The sequence below is a fragment of the Helianthus annuus genome, chromosome 4 (assembly GCF_002127325.2).
Source record: "Helianthus annuus cultivar XRQ/B chromosome 4, HanXRQr2.0-SUNRISE, whole genome shotgun sequence".
NCBI classification, from domain to species: Eukaryota; Viridiplantae; Streptophyta; class Magnoliopsida; order Asterales; family Asteraceae; genus Helianthus; species Helianthus annuus.
Window position 1 is genome coordinate 149,360,618 of NC_035436.2, and position 14,915 is coordinate 149,375,532.

The 14,915-nt window shown below is 41.9% G+C and overlaps 1 protein-coding gene and 1 non-coding gene across 2 annotated transcripts; one reads left to right on the forward strand and one right to left on the reverse strand.

Annotated features, from left to right (window-relative positions):
• Positions 1-2,577: 2,577 nt before the first annotated feature.
• On the reverse strand, positions 2,578-2,684 carry LOC118492033. The gene has a single exon (XR_004892474.1). It is a non-coding gene; the product is annotated as a small nucleolar RNA R71 (small nucleolar RNA).
• Positions 2,685-3,657: 973 nt separating this feature from the next.
• On the forward strand, positions 3,658-4,740 carry LOC110933648. The gene has a single exon (XM_022176860.1). It carries the CDS (start codon positions 3,658-3,660, stop codon positions 4,738-4,740), a length of 1,083 nt encoding a protein of 360 aa, XP_022032552.1.
• The last annotated feature ends 10,175 nt before the right edge of the window (positions 4,741-14,915 follow it).

Below are 14,915 nucleotides of genomic sequence, written 5' to 3' on the forward strand. Positions count from 1 at the left end.
ATTGGTAAATGAAATAATGGGCAATCAATTTCTACAAGTTTTATATGTTTTAATAACATATTAAATGCACTCCTTTAGTGAACGTTTTAAAAGTGGTTCACGACAAAAGAAAAAGAAAAAGATATCAATATGGTGAGCTCACATTTATTGTCATTTATTAATGGGTTTTGGTCATATTTAAGTGAAACAAGTAGTCAATGAATACATATGTATATGTTTTGCAATTGGGTCGTACACTAATTTGACAATATTGTAGGAATTAAATGGGAAGGGCCCACTTGAAGATGGATGTTCGTATGACATTGGTCTAGATATAACAAGAGATGCAGAGATGAATGGATTCTGGTTGTGAATAAATTAGCCCATGCACATATATTGATGTTGGGGAATAAAGGAATTTAAAGGATAAATATTTTAAAGGAGGCAGAACCCTACGAGATATATAGTCTTGGACGGCAGCAAAGGAAGTTGATTGGGCCGCAAAAGTCAAATGGACCAGCCATGCATGTTCACGTCATATTGGGTGGAATTTGTTTTGTCTTTTGGGCCTTGACTAAAAACAAGAACCCTACATGCATATATATATATATATGGACGTGAAATTGGTAGAGAGGGGATTGTTTTTCGAAACATTGGCGGCAGACAACAGAAAATGACAGAAGGCAGCAAAGGGAGGCATACATTCACGGAAGACAGGCGATTGTGGAGCACTTTGGGACGAATTCGAGGCATCTTGGAGCTGTGCAAGAGTCTTGGAAGCTTTTGGTTCGAGTTTTGGACGTATTCGGTTCATTAAACATTAGTTTTTCGGTTTCTTTTCGTCTTGAACTATGAATTCAGTTTGTTTCAGACTTTGTTTTGTTGATTTCTTGAATATTATGAGTAGCTAAACTTCATAACTACCTAGGTTTTGATGAACTAGAGGATTGTAATGCGTTTGTGACATGTTTTCGGTTATTTGATGTGATTTACATAACTTTTCTTTGATATTGATCTTGATATTGCATGTTGGTATGTTTTGGTTATTTTATTAGTCAATAAATTCAGCGGTTTAGGCACGAAGAAATTCCCTCTAGACTTAGAATTTAATTTAATTCGGTCATCTTAGGATTTTCGGGTTAGGTATTGTGTTGAGAAATTGACCAAGTTGACTAATAATTAAAATCACTATATTAAAACTTGCATCCTCATCTTGTGACTCGAAAGACGATTAGGGTGAGCTAGATTATTAGCTAATTATTGGTGGGTAGATTGGGTGACCGATAGCTCGGGCTCGTTTATTGAATCGTAATTAAGGTTTCCTAGGATTTCAATTATCAAAGTTGGGTTTGGTTTGCGATTTTGGGATCTTCTCTTAACATAACTGTCTCTGAGGTCAAAAGGATTCTATTTTCGTAGGATTTGGTATCGATAGCTCGAGCCGGTTCGTTCTAGCACTTCACATTTAGTCTTGCTTCTTCATTTGGGACATCTCTAGCGGGGGGTCAATTGAGGGAAATAGATATTTAACCATTATCATTGTCACATTAGCATTGCATGATTCTAGGGATTCGACACCTAGGTAGCCTTTATCTCATATATATTTGATCACAATTTGCTCGCGTGCTTGTTTCGTTTGCTTGCTTTGTTTCATACGTCTTCTTATTTAATTTAGTTATTATTTAATTATTAAAAATCACTTCCAAATCAAACTTAAAAATTGACTTTTTATTCGACAAAGGTTCATTATCTAGAGTTTGCATATAGTGTCCACGGATTGATATCCGGTCTTGCCATCTACACTACACTGCGACCCGTGCACTTGCCGATTGTGTGTGGTTTAGGTTGTGATTCCATTTTTTAAAACTTGTTCGAATTTAATATACACATTTTCACACATCAAGTTTTTTTGGCGCTGTTGCCGGGGACACTGGCACTTTAGAGAACGACCCGAGTCGTCTATTTAGTTGTTTATTTGCTTTCATAGATTTTCATTGCCTTTAGGTGCCTTTTGCTTGCAATTTGTGCCTTTAGGGTTAGATTTCCTTTATTATTTGTTTAAGTAGTTTTCTTCATTGTATGCACCACACTCGTTCACAGGGGCCACCTTCGTTTGCTGCTTCGTCTGAGCCCGAGCGGGATTTCCACGAGCGCCTTCGCACTTTCCGAGCTAGTCAGGTACACACTTCATCTTCTGCTTTTACTATGGGTGACAATGAAGCCCCAGCGAGGAGAGTCGTCAGAGACTACGCCAGGCCGAGCGCGGCCAATGCTCGTTCCAGCATTACCCGACCCGCTATCGGGGTTAATCGCTGGCAGATTCCACCCCAGATCATCACGATGGTTACGAACACCATCCAATTCAATGGACTACCCTCTGAGGACCCGAATGTCCATCTCTCGCGCTTTTCAGCTATCTGCGATACGTTCCAGGAGCAAGGTGTCACCGAGGATGCCTGCAAGCTGCGCCTATTTCCATTCTCGCTCGCTGACCGCGCTCATGCTTGGTTGGAATCCCTTCCTGCGGGATCCATCACTACCTGGGCTAGTATGAAAGAAAAATTCTTAGGCAAGTACTTTCCCCCTTCTAAAACCGCTAGTCTGAGGAGCATGATCCAAGAGTTTCGCCAAAAGGAGGGAGAGTCGTTCTACGAGACATGGGAGCATTTCAAGGAGTTACTACTCAAGTGTCCTCATCACGGATTCTAGGATTGGGCTTTAGTTGAGAGGTTCTATCATGGAGTGACGCCCACTACGAGAAATATGTTGAATACTACTGCTGGTGGCAATCTGCTGACCGCCAAGACACCTAATGAGTGCATGGATATGTTCAAGGATATAGCGATGAGTAGCTACGAGTTTCCTGAGTCTAGAGATTCATCCACCACACATAGAGGAGTGCACAAGGTCGATGAGGTCACCAGGATGCAAGCACAGATTGACGCATTGCAAAAGCAGGTGGGTGATATGAAGGTACATAAGGAGCAGCTATGTGAGATATGCACTGGTAGGCATGACACGACCGCGTATCCTATTGCTCCTACTGAGACACCAGAGCAGGTAGAGTTTGTGGGTAATTGAAATCAAGGAAATTTCAGGGAGCGTTACAATTCGAACTGGAAGAATCACCCGAATTTCAGCTGGAAGAACAACAACCCACCGGGGTTTCAGCCGCGTCAGAGTTTGTTTTAGGACGCAGGAGCAGGATCGAGTTCAGGTGCGACTAACTCGACATTAGAGGAGATGCTAAGGAAGAACCAGGAGACGTTAGCTCAGCAGACTCAGCTGCTTACACAGTTCATCACGCAGGGGGATGCTCGACATCGGGAGACACAGGCAAGGTTCTTGGAGCACGAGACTTACATGAAAAATCAGAGCGCAGCATTCCAAAACCTTGAGAGGACTGTAGGTGCGATGTCAGAGAAGTTGAATCAGAGACCTCCTGGTGGTCTTCCCAGTAGCACTGTTGAGAACCCAAATGCCACCGCGAAAGCCGTTACTACGAGAAGTGGTCGATGAGCTGTAGAGGTCGAGCCGGTAGTCGATGAGGACCCGAAGGTCGACGAGGAGATTGAGATGGAGACACCAGCTGGCAAAGTGCACCCTAGGCTGCGCCCAGCAAGTACAGCATAGTCCAGCGGGTCTCCAGTAGAGAAGAAGGATGCAGAGAAGGAGCCGATGAGGGTGTACAAGCCGACACCCCCTTACCCTGGTAGGTTAGTGAAGGGTAAGGACGCGGAGCAGTATGGTCGTTTCGTGGAGATGCTGAAGAAGCTACATGTGAACATCCCGTTCGTCGAGGCTTTGGCAAAGATGCCGAAGTATGCGAAGTTTTTGAAGGATCTTCTTACGAATAAGAAGAAATTAGAGGATCTGACGACTGTCACCCTGAGCGAGGAGTGTTCTTCCGTCTTGCAGAACAAGCTGCCGAAGAAAGTGTCTGATCCTGGTAGCTTTACCATCCCATGTCTGATTGGGAATCTTACTGTCAGCAATGCGCTTGCTGACCTAGGTGCTAGCATAAACCTCATGCCCTATTCCATATTCGCTAAGCTTGACCTAGGAGAGCCTTCCCCTACGCGCATGAGTATTCAGCTCGCCGATCGATTGGTGAAGTATCCTAGGGGCATCGTGGAGAACATGTTGGTGAAAATCGACAAGTTCGTATTTCCCGTGGACTTTGTCATTCTCGACATGGATGAGGACTCTGAGGTCCCGTTGATCTTAGGTCGTCCATTCCTTGCCACTGCACGAGCAGTCATTGACGTATATGATGGCAAGTTGACTCTTCGTGTCGATAAAGATGAGGTCACTTTTGATATCCAACATTCTATGAGGCACACCCGTCAGCATGATGACACTCTCTACTTTATTGATACTCTTATGTCACATGTGGGTGGCCTTCTCAGCGAGATTTGTGGGAGAGATGCATCTGATACGCATGATGCAAGTATGGATGATCAGGGGAGTGAGGTCACTGAGTTAGATGTTGAGCAGGACCCTCTGTTGCAGGCTACCGAGCCTTCCCCTAGATTCGAGGTGTTTGAGGGCATCGAGGAGAAGGAGATCCCGAAGGAGAGACCGTCTGTTGAGGCACCCCCGCCCCTGGAGTTGAAGGAGTTGCGATCTCATCTGGAGTACGCATTCTTGGGCGAGGGATCTCAGTTACCCATCATCATTTCGGCTGGATTGACGGAGGAGGAGAAGAAGAAGCTGATGAGTGTTTTGAGAGAGCATAGGCAGCTATTGCGTGGAAGCTGATGGACATCAAGGGCATTAACCCTTCGTTTTGCACGCACAAGATCTTGATGGAAGAGGAGTTCAGGCCGGTAGCCTCAGAGAAGGCTAAACCCTAATATGTAGGACGTAGTGAAGAAAGAGGTGATTAAGTTGCTGGATGCAGGACTGATTTACCTGATTTCGGACTCTGCATGGGTGAGTCCCGTCCAGGTGGTCCCCAAGAAGGGGGGTATGACAGTGGTCGTCAACGATAGGAATGAGTTGATACCCACCCGGACTGTCACCGGCTGGCGAGTTTGCATAGATTATCGCAGACTCAACGATGCCACGCGCAAGGATCACTTTCCTTTGCCATTCATTGACCAGATGCTGGAGCGACTTTCAGGACAGCAGTTCTATTGCTTTCTCGATGGATTCTCAGGTTATTTCCAGATCCCTATTGCACCAGAGGATCAGGAAAAGACCACATTTACATGCCCTTTTGGCACCTTCGCGTATCGACGCATGCTATTTGGGTTGTGTAACGCTCTAGCCACATTTCAGCGCTGTATGGTGGCGATCTTTCATGAGTTGATCGAGGACTCCATGGAGGTGTTTATGGATGACTTTTCTGTGTTTGGGAGTTCTTTCGATCATTGTCTGCGTAATCTCGAGCGTGTGCTTACTCGATGTGAGGAGACGAACCTGATGCTTAACTGGGAGAAGTGTCACTCTATGGTTCGAGAGGGGATTGTGCTAGGGCACAAGATTTCACAGGCGGGGCTTGAGGTTGATCAAGCCAAAATTGATGTTATTTCCAAGCTCCCGCCGCCTACTTCTGTGAAGTCGATTCGGAGTTTCTTGGGTCACGCGGGATTCTACCGTCGTTTCATCCGTGACTTTTCGAAGATTGCTCGCCTGATGACCCAGCTGCTAGAGAAGGATAGGCCATCCGTATTCGACGATGAGTGTTTGAGGGCCTTCGAGTTGATTAGGGAGAGGTTAGTGAGTGCTCCCATTCTGATTGCTCCCGATTGGAGCCTCCCATTTGAGATCATGTGCGATGCCAGCGACTTTGATGTTGGGGCCGTTCTAGGACAGCGTAGGGAGAAACACTTTCATCCCATTTACTACGCTAGCAAGACCCTAAACGACGCCCAAGAAAACTACACCACGATGGAGAAAGAGTTGCTGGCAGTCGTATTCGCGTGCGACAAATTCCGTTCCTATCTTGTGCTATCGAAGACTGTTATTTTCATAGATCATGCGGCTCTTCGTTACTTGTTTGCGAAGAAGGATACGAAGCCTAGGCTTATTCGATGGATTTTGCTACTTCAGGAGTTTGACCTAGAGATTAGGGACAAGAAGGGGGCTGAGAACGTAGCTGCTGATCATCTGTCGAGATTGGAGAGCCCCGAGATAGAGAAAACTCGGGAGGATAGGATTGGGGATGAGTTTCCCCATGAGGCGTTGATGTTTTTGAAAGCCCACGAGGAAGGCTTTCCCTGGTTCGCTGATCTGGCGAATTACTTGTCTACAGGTGACCTTGTGGAGGGCATGACGTATCAGCAAAAGAAGAAATTCTTTGCGGATGTCAAGCACTACATTTGGGAGGATCCGTACTTGTTTAGGATCGGTGCGGACCAGGTTATTAGGAGATGCGTGTTTGGGTCCGAGTCGCGCAGCATTTTGCGACATTGTCATGAGGGACCGACTGGTGGCCATTATGGTGCTACTTATACCGCCAAACGCGTGTTTGATGCGGGTTTTTATTGGCCGACCATCTTTAGGGACGCACATGAGTTTGTGCGAAGCTGTGATGCCTGTCAGAGGACAGGAAATATCTCATCCCGTAATGAGATGCCCCAAAACCCCATTCAGGTGGTTGAGGTCTTTGATATTTGGGGTATCGATTTCATGGGTCCGTTCCCCATGTCGAGGGGGAACCGATACATCCTAGTCGCAGTGGATTATGTTTCTAAGTGGGTGGAGGCAGAGGCCTTGCCTACGAACGACGCGAGGGTTGTTGTGAGATTCTTGAGGAGGTTGTTTGCAAGGTTTGGGACACCGAAGTCCTTGATATCTGATCAAGGCACCCACTTCTGCAATTCACAGATGGAGAAGGTCTTGAAACGCTATGGGGTCACCCATCGGCTTTCGACGGCTTATCATCCACAAACGAGTGGGCAGGTGGAAAATTCGAATAGGGGGATTAAGAGGATCTTGGAGAAAACTGTCGGAAATAGTCGTATTGATTGGTCCGAGAAGTTAGATGACGCTCTGTGGGCTTTCCGTACTGCTTATAGGAAGCCTATTGGGACCACACCCTTTAGGTTAGTTTATGGGAAAGCGTGTCATCTACCGGTTGAGCTAGAGCATCGTGCATACTGGGCACTGAAGGCAGTCAATCTGGACTTGCCAGCTGCGGGTAAAAACCGGTTTCTTCAACTTCAGAGTTAGAGGAGTTACGCGATGAGGCGTATGAGAAGTCGTGGGCATATAAAGAGCGTACTAAGGCGTTGCACGATAGACACTTGAAGCAAGTGAAAGAGTTCAAGTGTGGGGAAAAGGTGCTGCTATACGACTCCCGGTTGAAGCTGTTCCCGGGAAAGTTGAAATCGCGTTGGCATGGACCGTATGTGGTCACGCAGGTTTACCCATACGGAACAGTAGAGGTTGAGAATGAGGACGGTCAGAGGTTTAAGGTAAATGGTCATCGCTTAAAGCATTTCATCGAGGGACCAGCTGAGGAGAGAGAGGAGGAGGTACTACACCTCCCGCTTGTTAGCACGTGAGAGTTGGTTTGCGTACTCGGATGTTCGTCCGAGTTGTAGAGTTTGTATGATTTTTAGTAGTATTTATTTTATTTTTATCTTTTGTGTACATGAGTCTAAGTTAGTTGGTTTGAGTCAGTTTTTGTCGTTTTTTTAGAGTCAGTACTGCTTTGGTTTTGCTTGTTTTTGTTGATGCAGGTTTCAATATGTACCACCCGTACTCAATCTCCATTCGGGTGAGTTTGGAGCTGCGTTTCGAATATCCGGCATTTACCGAGCTTGTCAGTTAGAGTCAAAGCCGATCGCGAAGGAAATGCTATACGATCGTGTACGGGTTCGGATTGATAACACGCGCAGCTGGCACTGATTTTTATCCTAACCAGCTAAGTCCTTTCGAATTCGTTATCTTTTTATTTTGTATTTTATTTTAGGTTTTATTTCGTATTTATTTTTAGTTGTCTTTCATCCTACATTGGGGACAATGTAAATTTTAAGTGTGGGGATGGGAGACTACGTCTTTTTGGGTAGTTTTGAGTCGGAAAAAAAATACAAAAAAAAAATCAAAAAAATAATAAAAAAATAAAAAAAAGTTGGTTTTGTGAGTCCCAGTCCTTTAGCGCATAGAAAACAAGAACCTTTTCAAAACGTCGGTCAAAAACGGTTTAATTGTCGAATTTACGAGTTGGAGAGCACATGTTTCTTTAAGTTGCGGGATAGTAGGTTGACTGAATCGGTTTTTGGGGAGTAAAAGGTTTTGGGATGCCTAGGATAGTGGATTGAGCCGGAGAGTGATTGATTGTGCATTGTCGATATCGGTAGCCTTATTTACCACATGATAGTGAGATTTGAGCCTTTATTTGTTCATATTTATATGTTCACTACTTTCGTTTCATGTGTGTTTACCGACTTTGTTGCATTACTTTAGAACTTGTGCGTTTTGATACAGTTTGAGGCCTTCGGTTAGGATTTCGCATGGATATGATAGAGGCATTAGGATCACCTTGTTTGTGTTACCTTTGTGTTTGACCCATTTCACCACTACCCTTAGATACACCACGTTGAGCCTAGCCATTCTTTTGTTACCCGTTTGTGATTTGATAGCCGGATCGTGTTACGTGATTATTATATTTGAAAAAAAAAATGAAAAAAAAAGAAAAAGAAAGAAAACATGAAAAAAATGAAAATATGAAAAAAAGAAAAAAAAAAGAAAAGGAAAAAAAGGAATAAAGTTGTAGGTCGAAATGACCAAAATGTTAATATGTGTTTAGTGCTTATCCGGTTTTTCGTGTGTTTACGTGTTTAGCCATATATTCCCAAAATGAAAAAAAAATAACCTACCTTTAGCCCTTGCCTACCCGTTTAAGTCCTTTTGATCCGTGCCGATTTCTAACAAATAGGTGGAATCTGATTAACGTACAAGCTTATGATAGTGTTGCTTCATAGTTTGGTTTTGAGAGTTCACTCAAAATTACATATATATTAGCCGAGAGATGAGTGAAATTGTGAGGGGTGTTGACAGTGCATGATTGGTTGCTTGAAGGTGAGAAAAGCTTGATTAGGTAGGCCCGTTTTCATTTAAATATTATGATTCATCAACCTTTTGAACGTTGTAAGTCCTGCGAAACCGATGTGTTTGATGATTTCGTAATTCGCGTTATAATTTGTTTGAGACTTGCGTTGTTGTTAAGTGTTTAAGTTGGACATGTTGCTTGAGATTTTTCTTAGGGACAAGCAAAAGGTAAAGTGTGGGGATATTTAATGTGATCTAAAATATACATATTTTATATCATTATTCCTAAACTTTTGAGTGGCTTTACGGTTGTTTTTTATTAAAACCACTCGTAGTTGTTCGTAGTTGAAGTTTAATGATTTTTGTGAAAACGAAGTTAAAATGAATGAGATTTATTATCTAGGGAGCATATGATAAAATTGTTTGCTTGATTGGTAAATGAAATAATGAGCAATCAATTTCTACAAGTTTTATATGTTTTAATAACATATTAAATGCACTCCTTTAGTGAAAGTTTTAAAAGTGGTTCACGACAAAAGAAAAAGAAAAAGATATCAATATGGTGAGCTCACATTTATTGTCATTTATTAATGGGTTTTGGTCATATTTAAGTGAAACAAATAGTCAATGAATACATATGTATATGTTTTGCAATTGGGTCGTACACTAATTTGACAATATTGTAGGAATTAAATGGGAAGGGCCCACTTGAAGATGGATGTTCGTATGACATTGGTCTAGATATAACAAGAGATGCAGAGATGAATGGATTTTGGTTGTGAATAAATTAGCCCATGCACATATATTGAAGTTGGGGAATAAAGGAATTGAAAGGATAAATATTTTAAAGGAGGCAGAACCCTACGAGATATATAGTCTTGGACGACAGCAAAGGAAGTTGATTGGGCCGCAAAAGTCAAATGGACCAGCCATGCATTTTCACGTCATATTGGGTGGAATTTGTTTTGTCTTTTGGGCCTTGACTAAAAACAAAAACCCTACATGCATATATATATATATGGAGGTGAAATTGGTGGAGAGGGGATTGTTTTTCGAAACATTGGCGGCAGACAACAGAAAATGACAGAAGGCAGCAAAGGGAGGCATACATTCACGGAAGATAGGCGATTGTGGAGCACTTTGGGACGAATTCGAGGCATCTTGGAGCTGTAAAAGAGTCTTGGAAGCTTTTGGTTCGAGTTTTGGACGTATTCGGTTCGTTAAACATTAGTTTTTCGGTTTCTTTTCGTCTTGAACTATGAATTCAGTTTGTTTCAGACTTTGTTTTGTTGATTTCTTGAATATTATGAGTAGCTAAACTTCATAACTACCTAGGTTTTGATGAACTAGAGGATTGTAATGCGTTTGTGACATGTTTTCGGTTATTTGATGTGATTTACATAACTTTTCTTTGATATTGATCTTGATATTGCATGTTGGTATGTTTTGGTTATTTTATTAGTCAATAAATTCAGCGGTTTAGGCACGAAGAAATTCCCCCTAGACTTAGAATTTAATTTAATTCGGTCATCTTAGGATTTTCGGGTTAGGTATTATGTTGAGAAATTGACCAAGTTGACTAATAATTAAAATCACTATATTAAAACTTGCATCCTCATCTTGTGACTCGAAAGACGATTAGGGTGAGCTAGGTTATTAGCTAATTATTGGTGGGTAGATTGGGTGACCGATAGCTCGGGCTCGTTTATTGCATCGTAATTAAGGTTTCCTAGGATTTCAATTATCAAAGTTGGGTTTGGTTTGCGATTTTGGGATCTTCTCTTAACATAACTGTCTCTGATGTCAAAAGGATTCTATTTTCGTAGGATTTGGTATCGATAGCTCGAGCCGGTTCGTTTTAGCACTTCACATTTAGTCTTGCTTCTTCATTTGGGACATCTCTAGCGGGGGGTCAATTGAGGGAAATAGATATTTAACCATTATCATTGTCAGATTAGCATTGCATGATTCTAGGGATTCGACACCTAGGTAGATTTTATCTCATATATATTTGATCACAATTTGCTCGCGTGCTTGCTTCGTTTGCTTGCTTTGTTTCATACGTCTTCTTATTTAATTTAGTTATTATTTAATTATTAAAAATCACTTCCAAATCAAACTTAAAAATTGACTTTTTATTCGACAAAGGTTCATTATCTAGAGTTTGCATATAGTGTCTACGGATTGATATCCGGTCTTGCCATCTACACTACACTGCGACCGGTGCACTTGCCGATTGTGTGTGGTTTAGGTTGTGATTCCATTTTTTAAAACTTGTTCGAATTTAATATACACATTTTCACACATCAGACCTCACCAACAACCCATAAAGAAACAACTCCTCCATCAAATCCGAACCTACCAAGAACCCCTCGGTGCCCTACCCCGGTCGGTTACTTCGCCAAAAGACCGATGAGCAATTCACAAAATTCATTAATTTAATAAAACAATTGCATATCAATCTTCCATTTGTGGAAGTCCTCATTCAAATGCCAAAATATTCAAAATTTATGAGAGACTTCCTCACTCATAAAAGGAAGGTTGAAACATTGCAATTGGTCAATTTAAGTGAAGAATGCTCCGCTGTGCTACTCAACAAACTCCCACAAAAGAAAATCAACCCCGGAAGCTTCACCATCCTTTGTTCCACTGGGGGATCACCTGTACGCAATGCACTAGCCGACCTTGGGACTAGCATCAATCTCATGCCCACATCAATGTTTGACCGACTCGGACTAGGTAAGACGAGCCCCACAAAGATGAGCATACAACTCGCCGATAGGTCTATCAAGTACCCGCAAGGTGTCGCCGAAAATTTATTGGTAAAAGTTGGAGACTTTGTCTTCCCGGCCGACTTTGTCATACTCGACATGGAGGAAGACACCAAAGTACCACTCATTCTAGGAAGATCATTCCTTGCCACCGCTCACGCAATGGTGGATATGAGTGATGGGAAGTTAACACTGAGGGCAGAGACAAAGAGATGAAATTCGGGGTTGGGAAAAGAGTAGAAGACGACCCGGTCAACTATATTGATGTCATAGACTCAAGATTGGATGACGCTCTCCGACGGTGCAACACGGGATGCGAGACATCCCGCTCGGGTAACATATGACTGACTTAAAGTCTACCCAAGGACCCTTATAAACGTGGCGCACCGCGGAGGCATTCCGCAGAACTATCCGTAGTTTTTAGTTTAGTGTAACATTTATATTTTCTTGTTTAGCTTTACTTTTGAGGAATAAAACACACTCGGAACTATCCGTAGTTTTTAGTTTAGTGTAACTTTTATATTTTCTTATTTAGCTTTACTTTAGTTTAGTGTAACTTTTGAGGAACGTTAAAGCCACACCCCATGCACGAAAACAGAGCCTCCCGACAATTTTCCAGGATTACAGCAAGTTCAGCACGGGACCGTGCTCAGCCCAACACTCCCCGTGCCCAGGCTCTGCAGAAATTTGCCCAGTTCAGGTAACTGGACACGGGGCCATGCTCGCTGAACACGCCCCGTGTCCAGCCTTCTGTTAAATTTTGTTACTGGCGATCTAACCACGGGGCTGTGCCCGGACCAACACGGGGCCATGGCCAGACGCCCAGTAACATAAAAAAATTGTTTTTCAACACCTTTTTACACTAAAAACTTATTTTTGGGACACATTGAGGACAATTTGTAATTTAAGTGTGGGGGGGGGGGGATGCTAAAACCTTGAATTTTGCAAGTCCTAATAACAAGTCTTACACAAAACTCTATTGGAACCACTAATCACCCCAATTTTTTTTCAAAATTTTTCTTTTTTTTACTTGTCTTGGTTTAATTTGGGAATAACAAGTTCTAAAAAGGTTATATTTTTACAAATTTACAACCGATAGCGTCGTGATAAAAAGAACCAAATAAGAAAATTTTGAAAAGGCATGACAAATCTAATTAAAATTTGATTATATATACTTGATCACATTATAAACCCATTCCCACAACAAGTGAGTTTTGAGCCTTTATTTAGCAAACAAGCATATATCTTTAAACTAAATGCTCATTTTCGTTTCTTGTGTGAATAGCCGCTTCGTTCTTACGACTCTAGAACTTGCCATGACGATACATTCCCGGTCTTTACCAACTTGAACCCAAGTAAGTAAATGATGGAGGCATTAGGACTAACTCATTTTCCTTTCAACACCATTATTTTTCATATTTTTTATCACCTACCCAAAATCCCCCTAGTTAACCCCTTTGAGCCTAAACTTTTTCATTTCAAAACCCACAAAACAAACACCCTTTACCCACCAAAACCTTTTTCTTTTCAACCCCTTGTTTTATTAAAAAGCTCGGTTATCTTGTGACATTTCTTTATCAAAAAAAAAAAAAAAAATGAAAGTGTAGCAATAAACAAAAAAGTTCCTCAAACAAACTTTGTTTGAATATGCTTAGTTTGAATAAAAGTCACAAAAACAAAAAGTTTTACGACCGGCGCTTTTTATGCTTTTCGCCATTTTTTACTAACCACTAACCAAAACCACCTACCCTTAGCCCAAGCCTAACCCTTTCCCAAAGTTCTCTTGATATTTACAAAGGTTTATAGTTAAAAATGAGGAGGTTTGATTGCTTGGCATGCATATGGTAGAAGTAAGTTCCATGCCGGTCTCGAGTGTTTCACAAAAATACATCTTCGGCCGAGTGTTGAGTGATCTCCCGTGAGGTATGTGAACTTGTATATAAATGGAATTTTAAAGAGGCATGTTATGCCCAAATAAGTAATTTTTCTTATAAAATGTTCTAAATAAATCATGACAAATAGGATTGTAAATAAAATAAAAATAAAACCTAATAAAGATCTTGGATTCCCGACACTCAAGATAAGCCCAAAACTTCTATTCTACCTCTTCCATTTGGGTGTGTAAAGCCACATATTAAGGAGTTTTACTTGAGGACAAGCAAAGATTCAAGTGTGGGGGTATCTGATGTGTGCAAAATGTAACATATAAATTACATCAAATGAGGCATAAAACTAACCTTTTTTTAGTACTAATGTTGGAAAAAGTGTGTTTTTGTCTTCCTTTTGAATTTACAGGACCAAATGAACTTAAACAGCAAAAGGAACAAATATACAGCTAAAACCAACATAAAATACAAAGAAAATGAATAAACGTGACATGCCCGACCCCTCAGCAGCATCCCCAAAGCAAAAACAAAGAAACTAAAGACTTACCATGGGGTCGTGCCCACTGGACATGTGGGCGTGGTCAGGAGCCTGCAGAAAAGACAAAGCTGTAGAAACTTCTACGCCCACCACGGGGGCATGCCCAGCTCAGCACGAGGCGTGGTTAACGCTAAGATATGTAGAATCTTGCAAAATCTTGATAGTACAGATACGCTTCTACCCACGGAGCCGTGCCCACTGAACACGGGCCGTGTGGAACCCTCTGCTAACACATGCATTTAATGAAGGAAGAGAAAAGGATGGCCACGGGGGCGTGCTCACCGGACACGGGGCCGTGGCCAAGGCTCTGTGCAGGCTATAAATAGGGGTGCTTGGCTCACTTAAAAGGTATCCCTTGGAAAACCGCTACTCTCCCACTTTGCCACCATTCCACTACCACTACACCACCAACACCCACCACCATCATCCATCATCCATCTTTAGAGTGTGTAGTAGTCTCGGGATCCAAGATTGATAGTAAGAGTTCTTAGCAATCAAAGGCCATGTTTGGTTAAGCCTCTTACATCACTTGGTGAAGACTAGTCTTTTATGTATTACTTTTGATTTTTAATCTTTTAGCACTTTTTGTTTGGTTTTGTATTAATGAATTCAATAACTAGTTTCTTATGTTGAAGGTGAATTTTCTTTATCATTTGTCCGTGTTGTATTGGAATTACTTTACTGTCTATATAAAGTAAAAGATTTACACCATTCATGTCTCTATGGTCTATATAGAGG

Excerpts from the sequence above, each read along its gene's own strand:
- LOC110933648 (XM_022176860.1), top strand. The coding sequence starts at position 3,658 with ATGAGGGTGTACAAGCCGACACCCCCTTACCCTGGTAGGTTAGTGAAG.